The sequence below is a fragment of the Terrapene carolina genome, unplaced genomic scaffold, assembly GCF_002925995.2.
Source record: "Terrapene carolina triunguis isolate 2854851 unplaced genomic scaffold, T_m_triunguis-2.0 Scaffold172, whole genome shotgun sequence".
NCBI lineage: Eukaryota > Metazoa > Chordata > Testudines > Emydidae > Terrapene > Terrapene triunguis.
Window position 1 is genome coordinate 1,014,914 of NW_020664523.1, and position 14,741 is coordinate 1,029,654.

Sequence of the window (14,741 nt, forward strand, 5' to 3'; positions counted from 1 at the left end):
CCCCCTGCAACACGGCCCCAGCGCCCACCCCCCCCCCCCCCCCCCATGCACCCAGAACTCCTCCCTCCTCAGCTCAGCTCCCCGCAGCAGCGCTGCACAACTGCATGAGGAGCGTCCCGGACATGCTGTTGCTAGGGGCAATCTGAGGACACAGCACACACCTGGGCCCCCCTTCTGGAACTCAACCCTCTCCCCCCTGAGCCACAGGATCTTTCATACCGACCCCTAGAATCAGCTTCACAGCTCACCCAAAGCATGACTCACCACAGCGCCCCCTACCACTGCCCTGGGACGGGGCGCCCCTCTCTGCACCACTATGGGCTCCCCGACAGGTCTCCTGGCCAAGCACCAGCCAGCTCCAGCCCCCAGAGCCCGGGTGAAGCGGGAGCTCCCGGCCCCATCCTCACCCAGGGGCCAGAGAGCCAGGGCATCGCCAGGCAGTCAGGGAAGCAGGTGCTGCCAATGGCCCCTCACCCTGGCGCTGGGCCTCCCCACAGAGCTGCCAATGAGTTTGAGTGGAAAGGGCTGCGTGTGCCAGACACAGCTCTGAGCACCCAGCTCCAGGAGACCTTGGCCCCAGACCCCCCGAGCAGATCTAGTCTCCCCCACTCCTCAGCACAGCCGTGCCCCAGGCCTGCTCCCACTGGCTTCACACACATCTGGAGAACAGCAGCTGAACAGCGGAGAATAGCGTTACTGGAAATGGAGACCCCTAGCCAGAACTGCCAGGCACGTCTGGCTATGCTGGACGGGGCCACCCATCACCCCTGGCACAGGCTGACAGCCCCCCAGACGCCCCTCTCCTGTTCCTTTCATCACTGTCAGCAGGTGCAATCGCTCCCAGCCAGCACAGCTCTGGCCTTCAGCTTGGCCTCCCCATCCCTCCCAGGACCCCAGCAACAGGAGAGGCAGCACAGGCAGAAATAGCATGAGACCAGCACCACTGCAGCCACTCAGTGCTCCCCAGCACAGACCCCTGTGTGCCAGCACCTCCAGGACCAACCCTCTGCCAACAGGGGTGCAAAGAGCCAAGGCTGGGCAGAAGTGGGACAGCGCTGGGCACGCAGCACGGGACACAGTGGAGCCAGCTAGGATCTATGCCCAGCTCCAGCCCCGCTGCAGGGAGTGAGGGCCGACTCTGCCCAGGGAGCTGCCAGAAGGCAGCAGTTCCAGCAAAGCCCTGAGCTGCTCTGGAGGGCCCTGCACCAGCAGAGAGCCGCAAAGGAACCAGATCTTTTCAGCCCGCAGGGCGGCACTTCCTCGCAGACATGACGAGGGCCAGCAGCCCCGCACCAGGGCTGAACGCTGGGCAAGGGACAGGCCTGGGAGAGGGCTAAGCCCCCAGCATCATAGAGGACCAGCACCAACCCAGCAGAGCTGCCCAAGACTCCTACGGACAGGACAGCCTGCACTGATGGAGCAGAGCACCTGGGGTTACACTAGCCATGGGCCGCTCACAAGCCACCTTTGGCTCTTCGCAGGGGGCTCATTTAATAATGGGGGTCCTGTGCCAGGCAAGCAGGGCCCAGAAGACAGACAAACAGACAGACACAGCCCTGACATTGGGATGGAAGGTGCTGACCCCGAGCCCGGGATTTGCACCGTCCAGCACGACCCCTTTTAGAATGAAGAGAGTATCTCCGGTCAGAGAACGGCCCATCTCAGGGCTGGGCCTCAAGAGAGTTCAGTCCCTGGCTCAGCCACACAGACTTCCTGAGAGGTCACTTTGCCACTCTGTGCCTCAGTTTCCCACCTGGAACAAGGGGATCATGCACAGTGGTGTTGGGGGGACTCATTAGTGGTTGCCAGGTGCTCAGATACTGCAGTGACAGGCCATAGACAGTACCCCTGCTGCTGGACAAATGCAGCATGAATAGACCCCACCACTTCCCGCTGCTTCCCATCCCCCCAACCCGCCTAGGGCTGTTGCTAAAGTACCTATGGCCACATGCCCCTTCTCTGTACCAGAGGGTCGCATAGCTCCCTGCACCAGGGTGCGTTAGGAACGCTGGGGAGTTCCTCCCCCAGAGCAGTGCGAAGAGGCATCACCCCTGTCCAGTGCTCACACAGAGCAGAAGGAGCCAGGCCAGTGCCACCCCACAGCTCCACACAGCCTGGGCTGGAGGGGGGGAGAAAAGAGCGCCAGGGTGCCTGCAGGGAATTCTCCCCCGAATACACAGTGCTGTAACAAGCGCCCTTTGTTCACCAGCAGTAAGCCACGCGCAGCAAGAACAACCAGGCTCTAGGTAGGGCAGAGGTTTCCTGCACTGACCTTCCATCTCCCGCTCAAGTGCTGCTCCCAGGTCAGAAATAATAATGAGATTTGTCCACAGCACAAAGACAAACAGTTTGAAATGAACGGCAGCCTGTGCACAGGAAACGCCTGGGAGGCTGAATGTCAGGATTGAGGGGCACCAGCAGAGTTGTGTATGTGGGGAGCCCAAGGCTGGGATAGCAGAGGCTGTGGGTCAGGACTGAGGGGCACCGGCAGAGCTGGGGGGGAAGCCCAAGTCTGGGATAGCAGGGGCTGCAGGTCGGGACTGAGGGGCACCAGCAGAGCTGTACCTGTGTGGAGTCACAGGGCCAGGACACAGCTTAGACAGACAGCGACAGATGTGAGCATGCTGGAGTCGAGAGACCCCTGGGACTGGACTCAAGGGCCCTACTTCTAACTGGGGTGGGCTGGGAAGGAGACAATTACCAGCTGAGATGATCAGCACAAGCAGCCGACATGCCCAGGGTTCTTCTCCAGCAACTATTCTAGAGGGAGCAGCATCTGTGCAGGACGTGCTGCCAGCACATCAGCCCAGAGCCCTGCCTGCTCCCACAGGGCCAAGATCCCGGGCCAACTGCCAGCCCACCGCAGCTGCTAGTTCATCCCACAGCAGGGCTCAGGGGAGACGCAGAGGATGCATCCTGCTCTGGCAGTCAGGAGACCCCAGGGCAACAGACCCCACCTGAGCTCAGAGCAGCCCCTCTGAACGAGGCAACAGCTTCCCAGGGGAGGAGATGGGTCCCACTCTCCAGAGTGCGGCCAGGCTAAGCCTGTGGCAGGGTGGGTGCTGAATTCAGACCTGAGCTGCCTGCATGCCGAGATCACACACACCTTGGCCTGCAAACTTCCTTCCTCCCTGGAGACCTCTGGCTCTCATTACCAGCAAGACAGAGGGAAAGTGTAACCGGAGCCAGAGGCAGCTGGGAGAGGCTCCTCTGGCAGCCAATGCTGATCGCTCACCCAGCCAGCGTAGGGGGATATCACACTGGCTCTGGTTAACCTCGCACAGCTGGGGAGCCAGCAGCTGGGTTACAGGCCACAGCCACGCTGCCAGGGAAGAGGGCCACGGAGCTGGGGGGACCAGCAATCTCCATCACATCAGGAGCAGGGGTGGAGGGGTGCAGCAGCAGAGTACTGGCCCAGGAGCCCTGGATCACCCCCATGCGAACATGAGCAGCCTCCTCCCACTACATCACTACCAGCATCTGCAGGGGCTCTGAGGAGCTGCTCTGGCCCTCACTACTTAGCCAGTCACTACCCCCTGCCTTGGGAACTCAGAGAGAGAGGGCAATGCTCCATTGCTCAGCACAGCCATGGGGAGAGCAGGAGCTGGGCTCCTGCAAACATTTCAGACCCCATAGGTGCCAGGTGGAGAAGAACGGCCTGGCTTTGGAAGGACCCTAAGAAACTCCCACGCTTCCTGGCTGCTGCAAGGCACCCAGAAACCCAGAGTCCTACACCAAGCACATGGCTCCCCACTACCTGCAGGCACCCATGTGATTTGCTCCCAGCCCTGCCCACAGGACCCCTTCAAGTTCTGGGAGCCTCACAGGACGACGAGCCCCTTGGGAACCCGAGCCCCATGCTGCCTGTACCTGCCAGGGCTCTGGCTAGCAACCCTTGGGTCTGCAATACAGACATGGGAGAACCACAGGGCAGGCCAATTCCTCGCCAGTGAGGCTCTGAAGAAAGGGCCCATGGTCCTGCACTCCGTGGATCAGGGCTCAGAGCTCGGATCTTCTCAGTGGTCAAACACTGGAAGCCCAGGTCTGGGGAGCTGGCACACAGGATGAAAACCCGGCAGAATCCCGAGCCAGAGAGCTCACCCCTGGGCCCCACACTACATTAATTTTACAGTCCACTTCCAGTCAAAGCTGAACTTCGCACACAATCCAGTTGTTAGCTGTGGGGGACCCCATCTGAGAAAGTCTCCTTTGCAAGGCCTCTGGCAAGAACAGTTGCTGTCACACCCAGGGCAGCGAACATGGCCAGCGAGATGCAAGGGCCAGGGCTGCTGGAGAACAGGCAGCAGCTGCCTGGAGCCCATCCATGCTTGCAGGAATGCTGTGCCACCCAGAGGAGTTTAACATGGCCTGCGGGTAATGCACTGTTAACATAGCCCAGCAGCTAGCGTGGAGGGGCCGCACCATGGTCAGCAGGGATGTTTCTTGCCCCACTTCAGCTCCCAGAGGCAGCACCAGGGGACGCTTCCCCATCTGAGGGGATGCTTCCCCAGCTAAGTGCACGATGGAAGCCCTTCCCTTCCTCGGAGCTGCGGGGCAGGCAGATGATGTGGCTGGCTGAACGTTGTCCTGTCTCATTAGGACAGCTCCCGCAAGGATGAGGGTAAGAGCAGTGAGGACACGGCTCAGTGCAGCCCACTGTGAACTAGAATGGTTTGATATTCAGAACCACTACGGCCTCCTTCCCAACCCCAGCCCTGCTCACGGGTCCCAGGCATTCCAGTGTGTGCCAAAATCCTGCCAGACTGCCCCCTGGCACCACCACCTTGGGCAGCCAACGAGAGCAGGGGCAAGCTCCTTCTCTACCCCACACACAGGCCAGGGGGACCACGCTGTTAGCTTCAACCTAGGGCAAGAGGAAGGGGTAACCCCTGGGGAGAGGCCAGGCCACAGCCAAACAGATCTCACGGGTAGGAATGTTTTCCTGAGACCCAGCCAAACTGTTCCCTTTTTTCAGCTTTGTGCCATTCCCCCGCCACACCCTCTAGCCCAGACCAGTCACCTGCCCTCCTTGGGGATTTCACTTTTCAGATGCTTGTCCACATTCAGCTTCCTGCCACTGCCAACCCTGCTTAGGAGGCACTTAGGGAGCTCGGCATCCACGCTGGGGCATTTTCCACCCCAACTTCCAGATCAACCCCTGTAGCCTCTTCTGTCCCTTTGCCCTCAACTCCCCCTCCTGCGTGCCTGCATCTTCCTCAGATCCAGCAGCCCAGACACATGCATTATAGACAGCGCGGCCACAGGGTGGACCTATCCACCCTGCTTCCTTTCACACCCCCGGGGCGCTGCACTTAAACAGCCTGACCTGCACTACAGCCTTCTGCATTTTTAAATAGTAATAAAGAAAGCTCAAGTGTCAGCCAGCTGGAACGGTTATTAGCAGGTTTGGCTATTTCCACTGCAAGGGGGGAAAGCCAGCCCAGCCCTGAATGGGGAATTAACAGAGTCATGTGTCCACCGCTCCAGGAGCAGCATTCGGGGTTTATTTAACCTCCCTTTCAGCACTCTTTACGTAAGTTTCCACTCTGATCAGAGGCAGCTTCTCATTACAATCCGCATGGAACTAATGTTAAGGAATCACCGGACCAGATTCCTAAATCTAAACTTTCCTTTAAAAAAAATAAAGCTGCTGGCCTGTCTGATAGCCAAAGTCCCATTCCACATGTGAGCTGAGCAGAACCGGATGCAGTGCTATCTTCCTGAGCCTGCAGACAGCCCCATTGCTTCTGCAGCACCTCCTGGCTTTGCCACTTTGCAGTGATGTTAACAAGATGTTGGTCAGTTTCACTGCTGCTGTTCACAGCCACCTGGGATGATCAATGTTACCCAGCCAGCTGCCTCAGGGTAAGGCGTAATGGAGTTCATCGATTCGAAGGCCTGAAGGGACCACTGTGATCATCAAGTCTGTGTGTAAGACAAGCCAGAGAATTCCTCGTCATAATCCCTAGAGCAAATCTCTTAGGAAAACACCCAGTCTTGATTTAAAACTTGTCAGGGATGGAGAATCCTCCACTGGTTAATCACTTTCACCGTTACAAAAAAACGCCTTATTTCCAGTCTGGATTTCTCTAGGCTCAACTTACAGACCGTAACAACTTACAATCGTGTTAGACCAGGGGTAGGCAACCTATGGCACGCATGCCGAAGGCAGCATGCGAGTGGATTTTCAGTGGTACCGACACTGCCCGGGTCCTGGCCACCGGTCCGGGGGGGGGGGGCGGCTCTGCATTTTAATTTAATTTTAAATGAAGCTTCTTAAACATTTTAAAAACCTTATTTACTTTACATACAACAGTAGTTTAGTTATATATTATAGACTTATAGAAAGAGACCTTCTAAAAACGTTAAAATGTATTACTGGTATGCGAAACCTTAAATTAGATTGAATAAATGAAGACTTGGCACACCATTTCTGAAAGGTTGCCGACCCCTGTGTTAGACCTTCCTCTGCGAGACTGAAAAGCCCCTTATTAAATAGTTGTGCCCCACGTAAGTACCTGTAGACAGTGATCAGCTCCCCCCCCTTTTTTGTTAAGCTACCTTGATTGAGCTCCTTGCATCTCTCACTATAAGGCAGGTTTTCTAATCCTTTTCTAATCTCTGACCCCTATCTAATTTAACTGGAATTGTGGGCACCAGAAGTGGCCACAGTTCCAGCAGGGGGTGCACCAGTGCCAAATACAGGGGTGCAATAACCTCCCTGCTCCTAATTGAGATTCCCCTGTTTATGCATCCAAAGATCACAATAGGCCTTTTAGCCACAGCATCACACTGGGAACTCACATTCAGCTGATTATCCACCTCACCCACACATCTTTTTCAGAATCAAAAGTTAGGCACATGGAGAGGAGGACCCACAATAATGGAAAATGGGGTGAGTAACAGAGACCCCTGTTCCCTCCAAGCAGCTAAAATCTAGAGGAGGAAAAGAGAGAGAGAGTCCCTTCTCCACTTCAGCAGCTAAAGCAGCTCAGCTTCAAACACTGGCTAGCCAGAGGCACTCATCAAAGGACAAAGCCCCCAAGCAACAACCAGAGATGAGTTCCTCATTCCTAGGCATAGGTGGCAGGGAGCCACCCCACCGTGGCCTTCTGCATCCACTCCTGTGCTCTTCCCCCTTGCCTCTGGTAAACTGTCCAAGCCCCAGGGAGCTAGACAGCAGACTGCATGAGACACAGCCATTGGTAACCATCTCCATGCCTTGCAATGGCTCGCAGAGGACGGAGAGGAGGGGTTCGTCTCTTTTAGCTCTTCCTCCTCCCGTGCCAGACACACACTGCTCCCAGCGCAGCTTGTTTTAAGATCTATCGCTCACCCAAATTCTGGCCTTGACAGGAGCTCAGACCTGGATCTTCAAGGCACCACCCCACCTCCTGCTCCTTTCTTCCCCCAAAGGCTCCAGAAGGAGAAAACACTTTGGGTTTTGAATTTTTTTGCCCTGTTAACAGGGAGTGAAACGCAGCCCGGTGCCCGCCACTCAACCCCAGGAAACCTTGGCCAACCTCAGTGTCCCTAGCCCTCCGGCCAGCCCACCCCGCTCTGCAGAGCCCCTAGCACAGCTCTCCTATGCGGGCGAGCTGAGCCAGGGACAGACACGAGTGGCGGGGCGGCCTGAGGCCAGCCTGCAGGGGGTCTTGGCTACGGGCTGCCACAGCCAGCCGAGGGGGATGGGAAGCCGCGCACCGCTTCTGAAGGGTGACGACTCTCTTCCCCGCTCCCCCAGAGCACAGACCCAGCGTGGGGAGGGCAGAGAGTCCGCCTGGCCCATCCCCAGCGCCGGGGGCTCCTGCCTGCGGTACAGCGCCTCCCTGGGCGCTCGGACTGGGCTGCTCCCCGCGCCGCCAACACTGCATCAAGTGGGGAGCAGCCACTAGCCTTTTCCGGGCCGCCCCCAGCCCGAGCTACCTGGAGACCCGCCTCCAGCGCAGCACGGGCCGCTTCCCTCCTTCCCCGGCCTGTCTGATCGCCCCGGAGGGCACTACCGTCCCGAGCCTCCTCCCGGCGCCCCGCTCTACAGGGCGACACCGCGTGTTCATGTCCCCAGCCCCGGCCAAGCTCCCTGCGCCCTCCCGCCTGGAGCCCGGCCCCGCTACAGCCCGCGCTCCCGGGCCGGCCAGGGCACCCCCGCGGCGCCTCCGGGGAACAAAGCTGGGCAAGGGCCGCGGCTCCCGGCGCAACCAGCTCCCAGCCCGTCGCGGCGGGACCCCCCGGCCCACACCCCGGGTCCGCTGCCGAGCCGCTTTTCCGCCCTTCAGACAAAAGTTTCCAACAGGCGCGGCCCGGCTCCGGCTCCGGCTCCTTCCAGCGGGACGAGGCCGCCCCGTCGCCTCTCGGGCTCAGAGCGCCCCCTGCCGGCCACGCCCCGGCCGCCTCTTACCTTGGAGACGATGAGGGGCTCCCCGTGCTCCAGCCCCCCCTTGAGGGTGAAGCCCCAGGGTGCGCCCCCCTGCAGCTGCACGTGCACGTACTGGAAGGAGACCAACCGGCTCTCGGTGCGCTCCTCCGGCGGCTCCATGGCCGCTAACGCCGCGGCCCCCCGCGCCACATCCCCCGGCCAGCTCGGGCTCCCGCAGCAGGAGGAGGAAATGACACCGAGCAGCCAGCAACGTGACGGAGGTGGGGGCCGAGCGGGGGCTGGGGCAGCCCCGGGGGCCGGCCAATGAGGCGCGGCCGGGGTGGGGCGCGGGGCTGGCCCCGACCTCAGTGTTACACTCTCCGCTTACGGGCGTGGACTGGGGTGTATTTACATAGGGAGCCTGAGCACACGTGTGATGTGTGTGAGTGCATGGCCATGTGTACATGTGATATATGTGTGTACCACATGGTGTGGATATATAGGAATGCCTGCAGGTGTGTTCTTGGAAAACCAATCTCTGCTTCATACACAGTCCAGTCTCCACCTCTGGGAAGCAGGTTCAGTCATTGTTCAGTGAATAGGGCAGGCAGGGGCAGAAGGGGCTCAAGAGACCTGGGGATGGCTAATCCTGGCTCTGCCACTGACTTGCTGTGTGCCCTTGGGTAAGTCATATCACCTCTCTGTGCCCTGTTTTCCCTCCCCCCTTCTCATTAGATTGCAAACACTGCAAGGCAGCGCCTGTCTCTGGCCAGGAGTGATGTCCTGGCCCCAGGGAGAGCTTTGATGGGGCCAAGATTCTTCCCCACATGTCTGCAGTGCCTTGCACAATGGAGCCCTCACCCTGATTGGGGTCTCATCTAAGTGCTACTGGAATGCAAATAATGACTCAATCCCAGCTGCCAGCCTGGCTGCCCGCACGGTTTTGCAATGGCATGTTCACTGTCTTGCTCAGAACGTCCTGCATGCGCATGTCCCAGCTGGCCATGAGCACGCAGTGAAACAGAACCAGCTGCTGAAAGAGGCAACACCTCATCTGCAAGCTGCCTTTCTGCTGTGGTATTTTAAACATGGCCCTTACCTTGCAATGCTGGGTATTTTTGCTTCTTGGTCAATTTTTAATCGGTGAGTTTCAAAAACAAATCCTGACTGGAGAAGGAAATAAACCTGCCCAGATCCTCTAGACTGGCCATGCTGCACCAAACCTCCTTCATGCTCCTCTGATCCTGGGCCAGCCAGCATAAATTAGCTACTTACATACCCAGCCCCCATTCCCATAGTACCTGCCCTCCCTACCACCCAGGATTCACTCTCCCACATCCCTGTGAAGCAAAGCAGGGCCATTGTCTTCACTGTACAGCTAGGCGATTTGCCGACAGGCACACAGGGTGCCTGTGACAGCACGGAGCTGATCCCAGGTCACTCAACTCACAGACAAGGGCTCTAACCACTGGACCATCCTTCCTCTCTGACAGTGCTGCCTCAGGGGCTAATGACCCTATGCTGTTGCCATAGCTACCGGGACCTGTTGCCTGGCCTTTCTGCAATTTCTTTTCAATTAAGTTTATCATTTTTGTGAGCTAGGATCAGATGTGCCCCTGAACAGGTCACCCTGAAAATCACTGGGTTGTCCCCCTGCAGTTTAACTCTCTGCTGTTGGCTGCACAGTGCTTCACCTCAGCCCTGCCTGGAGTCGCTCTCAGGACACACCAAGCAATTGCCTCATCCTGGGGCTGTCAGGGCAGCTGGAGCAGCCCGAAAACTTTCCACCCTTCCTCCCGAGATGGAGTGAATCCACTTTGCCCTGGGCAACAGGCTGCAAAGGAGCCAGAGGGGTGACCCACACACTAGCAAAGCTGCCATGGGCACCGGGCCTGAGCATCTCCAGCTGGGGTCTCTGGGGATGTGCTGGCCCCTTCCCTGGGGTGGGGTGTGGGGGAACCCCCCAAGCCAGCAATCATCTCACTCTCCCCAGAGCACCTGCTGAGCACGGGATCCTAGCATGTGGCTCTGCTTTGGTTTCAGGTCTGAGTGACTGGCAGGCAGGAAAGCTCCCGCAGTGGCCATAGCCTTTCCCAAAGGCAGAGGAAGACGGGGGGAGTAGGGAAAGTGCTGGGGGAGGTCACGCTGCACGGTAACGTTTTCAAGGTGGCACATTCAGGGGCACATCTGCTCCTCGCTTCAGTTCAATACCCAGGAGGATCCCAGGGAGACATCACCAGCTCGAGCACACTCCACGCCTGCCCCAGAAGTATTTCCAATCCCTCTGAGGTGGTTGATCCACCTTCCTGCATCCTTCGTGGTCACATTAGCAGGGGGTTGGCCAACTGAAAGCATGTGACAGGTCCCTGCCCTTACCTCACTGAGACACATATGCCAGCAGGGGAAGAGCAGCGCTGTGGGGCCACTCATGGGCTGAAAGCCATGGGGACAGGATGGAGCAGGTCCCAGCACATTCATTAGGTGAATTGGGATCAAGCCACACCCTCTAGCTGCCAGACCACACCCCCGGGGCATAGAGTGCCAATTCACCATGCTGTGCACTAGCACAGGAACATGGCCAATGATGTATTGGACGCACTGAAGGTCCATCTCCGTCTCTTGGCTCTGACAGTGGCAAATGCTAGGCCCTTAGCAGAAGCTGGAAATGCCTGTGATAAATCTTCGGGGTCGAAATTCCTTCCTGAGCCCATCAGAGGATCAGGGCATGCCCAGAAGCATGAAGATTGAGAGCCTTTGTAACAGTTATCCTAATGAGGTGCTGCTGTCATTCACAGGAATATAGGAATTGCCAGGCTGGATCAGACCCGAGCGTCATCTGGCCCAGTATCCACAGTGGGTGGTACCAGATGCCTGAGAGGAAGGTATGAGCCCCCCACAGTAGCATATGTGGGATAATCTACCCTCCATGTAAGGTATGAGAGCCCTGTGGTAGCAGATCTGCCCGTGACAGTAGGTCTCATCCTAGTCTCACGAAGACTGGCTTAAGCCTGAAGCATGAGGATTAATACCAGATCAACGTCTATGGCCAAATTCTCTGCTGGTGTAATGTCATTGAGGTCAATGGAGTTTCACCAGCAAAGGATTTAGACCCTAATCAATCACTGTCTATCTCAGGGATTGCTCTAGTGCCCATAGCATCTGAACACTGCCCAGGTAAATCAGGTCTGTCTGGCAAGGTCTCAAGTGGAATGTGGTGCTATCCAGCAGTAGCAGGTTCCACAGGTGAATTCTACTAATATTTCCTCTCTGATTCTAGGATTCCTTTGATTCTAAGCCACTGTCACCTTTTCATTTTGCCAGCTGCCCCTTTGTACATTGTGGGATGGGGGTAAATAGCAGCACCCAGTTCGCTTTTGCTGTGCCATTTATTAGTGCATATATGGTTCTCTCAGACTTCATTCATAAATAATAATCCTTTGCCTTTCTCTCAGCCCTCCCAACAGAGCATCTCAGAGCACAGCCCACAGGGGCGGCTCTAGCTTTTTTGCCACCCCAAGCACGGCAGGCAGGCTGCCTTAGGCGGCATGACAGTGGGAGGTCCCCGGTCCCGCGGATTCGGTGGCATGCCTGCGGGAGGTCCGCTGGTCCCGTGACTTCGGCGTACCCGCCGCCGAATTGCTGCCGAATCCGTAAGACCGGTGGACCTCCCACAGGCAAGCCGCCGAAGGCTGCCTGACTGCCACCCTCGCAGGGACCGGCAGGGCACCCCCCGCGGCTTGCTGCCCCAGACACGCGCTTGGAGCGCTGGTGCCTGGAGCCGCCGCTGACAGCCCAGACATTAGTTCCTTTATCCTCATAGCACCCATATGCGGGAGGTCAGTGTCATTATCCCCATTTTCTAAATGGGGAATCTGAGGCACAGAGAGGTGCCTCAAGCCACACAGTGAGTCAGTAGCAGAGCTAGGGGTCCTGCTCCCTGTCTGTTGCTCTTACTCATTTCCTTTCCAGATTAAATAGGCCAAGACTTTGAAAACCTCTCCTCATGCAAAAAGGGGCCCAGCCCCATGTGCTGCCATTAAGCAGATTCATTGCCCTTCTCTGGTCCATTTCTGTGTTCCCCATCTTCAGGGTAGATGGGTGTGCATGGATACACAGAGTGCCCCCTACTGGCTAGTGGGTGCTGTTGTCTCCCCTAGTGCCCCTGGCCAGGTCACTGCATTGTCATTAACACTCAGGCCTGTCTGGGTGGTTCTCATAATCTCGGCCAAACCATGGGGAAGTGATGAAACCGTGTTTCTCTTCTGACGCTCCTTGGGCTGACGTGCCAGACTTCGGGCTGAGGGGGATACATGCCCATGTGTGGGAGACAACAGGGAAAAACTGATCTGGTCCTGCAGTCATGCTGCTTTGGGGTGTCTCGCTGTTAGCTCTCGCTAATTATGCAATACCAGGCCTGCTTGGTGCTGGGACAGGAGGCCATTGGGAAATCCCCAGCTACTGCAGGACATGGTGTGAGTGACTCAGCAGGGGTGCTCCTCCCTCTGAGTCAGGCCTGAACCCACCACCCAGCCGAGCGCTGGGAGAGGCTGTCTGTCAGGGGATACCAAAATCACGACCTGTCCACGTATGGTCATTCCAGACCCCAGGATGCTTTTCACAGAGCGACCTGCCAGCCCAGGTCTCCTGGCCAGTCTGATCATTCTCTACAACTTCTGCAGTTGCACCGAAACACAGATTCTTTATCCTGGTCCTGCCCCACTGCATGGTGTTGCTGTCAGACAGCTAATGCCTTTCACACGAACATGGCCCCTAGGAGAGGGGCCCCAGCCAGCCAGCCAGCCAGCAGTGTGTGGGGTTAACTCCCAGCAGGAGGTTCAGAGTTCCAGCAGAGAGGGGCCCCCCATGCTGACCCAGTCAGGTGCAGCTGGGCCTGCTAGGCTCAGGCCCGTAGAAGGTGGCTGGGCCATGCTCGTGAGAGGAGCGGCAGGGATGTTCTCCACAGATGCGTATTTACCCACAGGGAGGCCAAGGACAATTCTTGTCTAGTGACAGGGAGTTCGGGGGTGTAGGTCCGGCTCCTGTGCACACCCTGTCTCTGCTCTCCTGGGCCTCCCCGACAATTTTGGCAGCCCAGTGGAGCAGAGGGGTCATGGCTGCGGAGGGAGAGACCGCAGCTCTCAGGTAACGGGCCAGTCCCATTGATGAGCAGGGCAAAGGACTGGACCTGGATCCGGCACCGTGTGGCACCTGGGGGACATCTGATGAGCTGCTGCAGGTTGTCCCATCTGGAGCTTGTTCGGGCTACAGTGTTTACGTCCTCAGAGTGACAAACTGCTGCCCAGACACCATAGTGTCTGGCTTCACGGGCAGACCAGCTACCGCGGTTGTTGCTTTGCCCTGTTGGATGCTGTTTGTTACAGATGGCAAAGCTGCAGGACGGGGATGAGGCTAGAGATTCTGCTGCTTTGTGTCCTCTGGCTGGAGGAGGATGCTGTACAGAAACCAGAAGCTGCCACAGGGTCACTGACCTCTGGGCCACAGGCTTCTGTCTGTTCAAACGAATGCCCCACATGTCTTCTGGGCATGGGAGTGGAGGCCTGCTGAGCACAGGGGCCTGGAGGAGGGCTGTGTTGTTTCAGTGACTTGGCCTCCCTTACTGTCTTTCTGTCTCATGAGCCTCCTGTCCACCCCTCCAGTTCCCCACCTCCACCCCTCCCCAATTCCTCCTGTTCCTGCTGTGTTTTTAAAATAACTCGTCTACAGCCCCCAGCATGTCATGGGGTTTCTGTGCTGTGACAGCTGGCATCTTGCTGGAGACAACACTCACTCCAACTCTGAAAACACAGGCCCCAGCCACTTGAGTCTGAGCAGAATCTCCTTGGGTGCTAACAGTATAGGGCCTATGACACACAGCTGGGCAGTTCCACATACACAATGACCAGTACAATGCAGTGCTCTCATGCACAGAAGTTGTGGCTGGGTCAGAGGTTTAATAATTCTCTGGAAGTGTGGTGCAGAGACAGCGGCACAGAGCCACTGCATCATGCCGAGTACCATACAGCCGTCATGAGATCCAGCTCCAAACTCACATCCACATGTCATGTCCACCTTGGGACAGGAGGAAACTGAGCCTTTTTAGATAGCTGCATTCATGTCTCAGACGCCCTGTGTCCTGCAGTGTGATCAGCCCAGCTCGGCAAAGGCTGTGGCCAGTGAATGAGGAACTTAAACACAGCTCCCTCAGGTGATGACAGCCCATGACTGCGGGGCCCTTCCCACCCCACCCACAGACACTGCAAGCCCTGATCTGATTAGCTCAGCCATCAAAGCAAACCTCACCCAGCTCCTGCAGCAGGCTCTGATCTCTGCTCAGGAATAAGGGTGACTTTGTTTCAGGACCTAGCTCTCCAAGGAACAATCCTGA

At 57.4% G+C, this 14,741-nt stretch overlaps 1 protein-coding gene across 1 annotated transcript in view; it reads right to left on the bottom strand.

Annotated features, from left to right (window-relative positions):
• SHROOM4 (shroom family member 4) overlaps positions 1–8,584 on the bottom strand; it is a 58,593-nt gene extending 50,009 nt beyond the window's left edge. Inside the window, exon 1 of the mRNA XM_024199320.3 lies at positions 8,399–8,584. Within this exon, the coding sequence (XP_024055088.1) occupies positions 8,399–8,536 (138 nt within the window). The 5' untranslated portion in view covers positions 8,537–8,584. The remainder of the gene's footprint in view (positions 1–8,398) is intronic.
• Between the last annotated feature and the right edge of the window lie 6,157 nt (positions 8,585–14,741).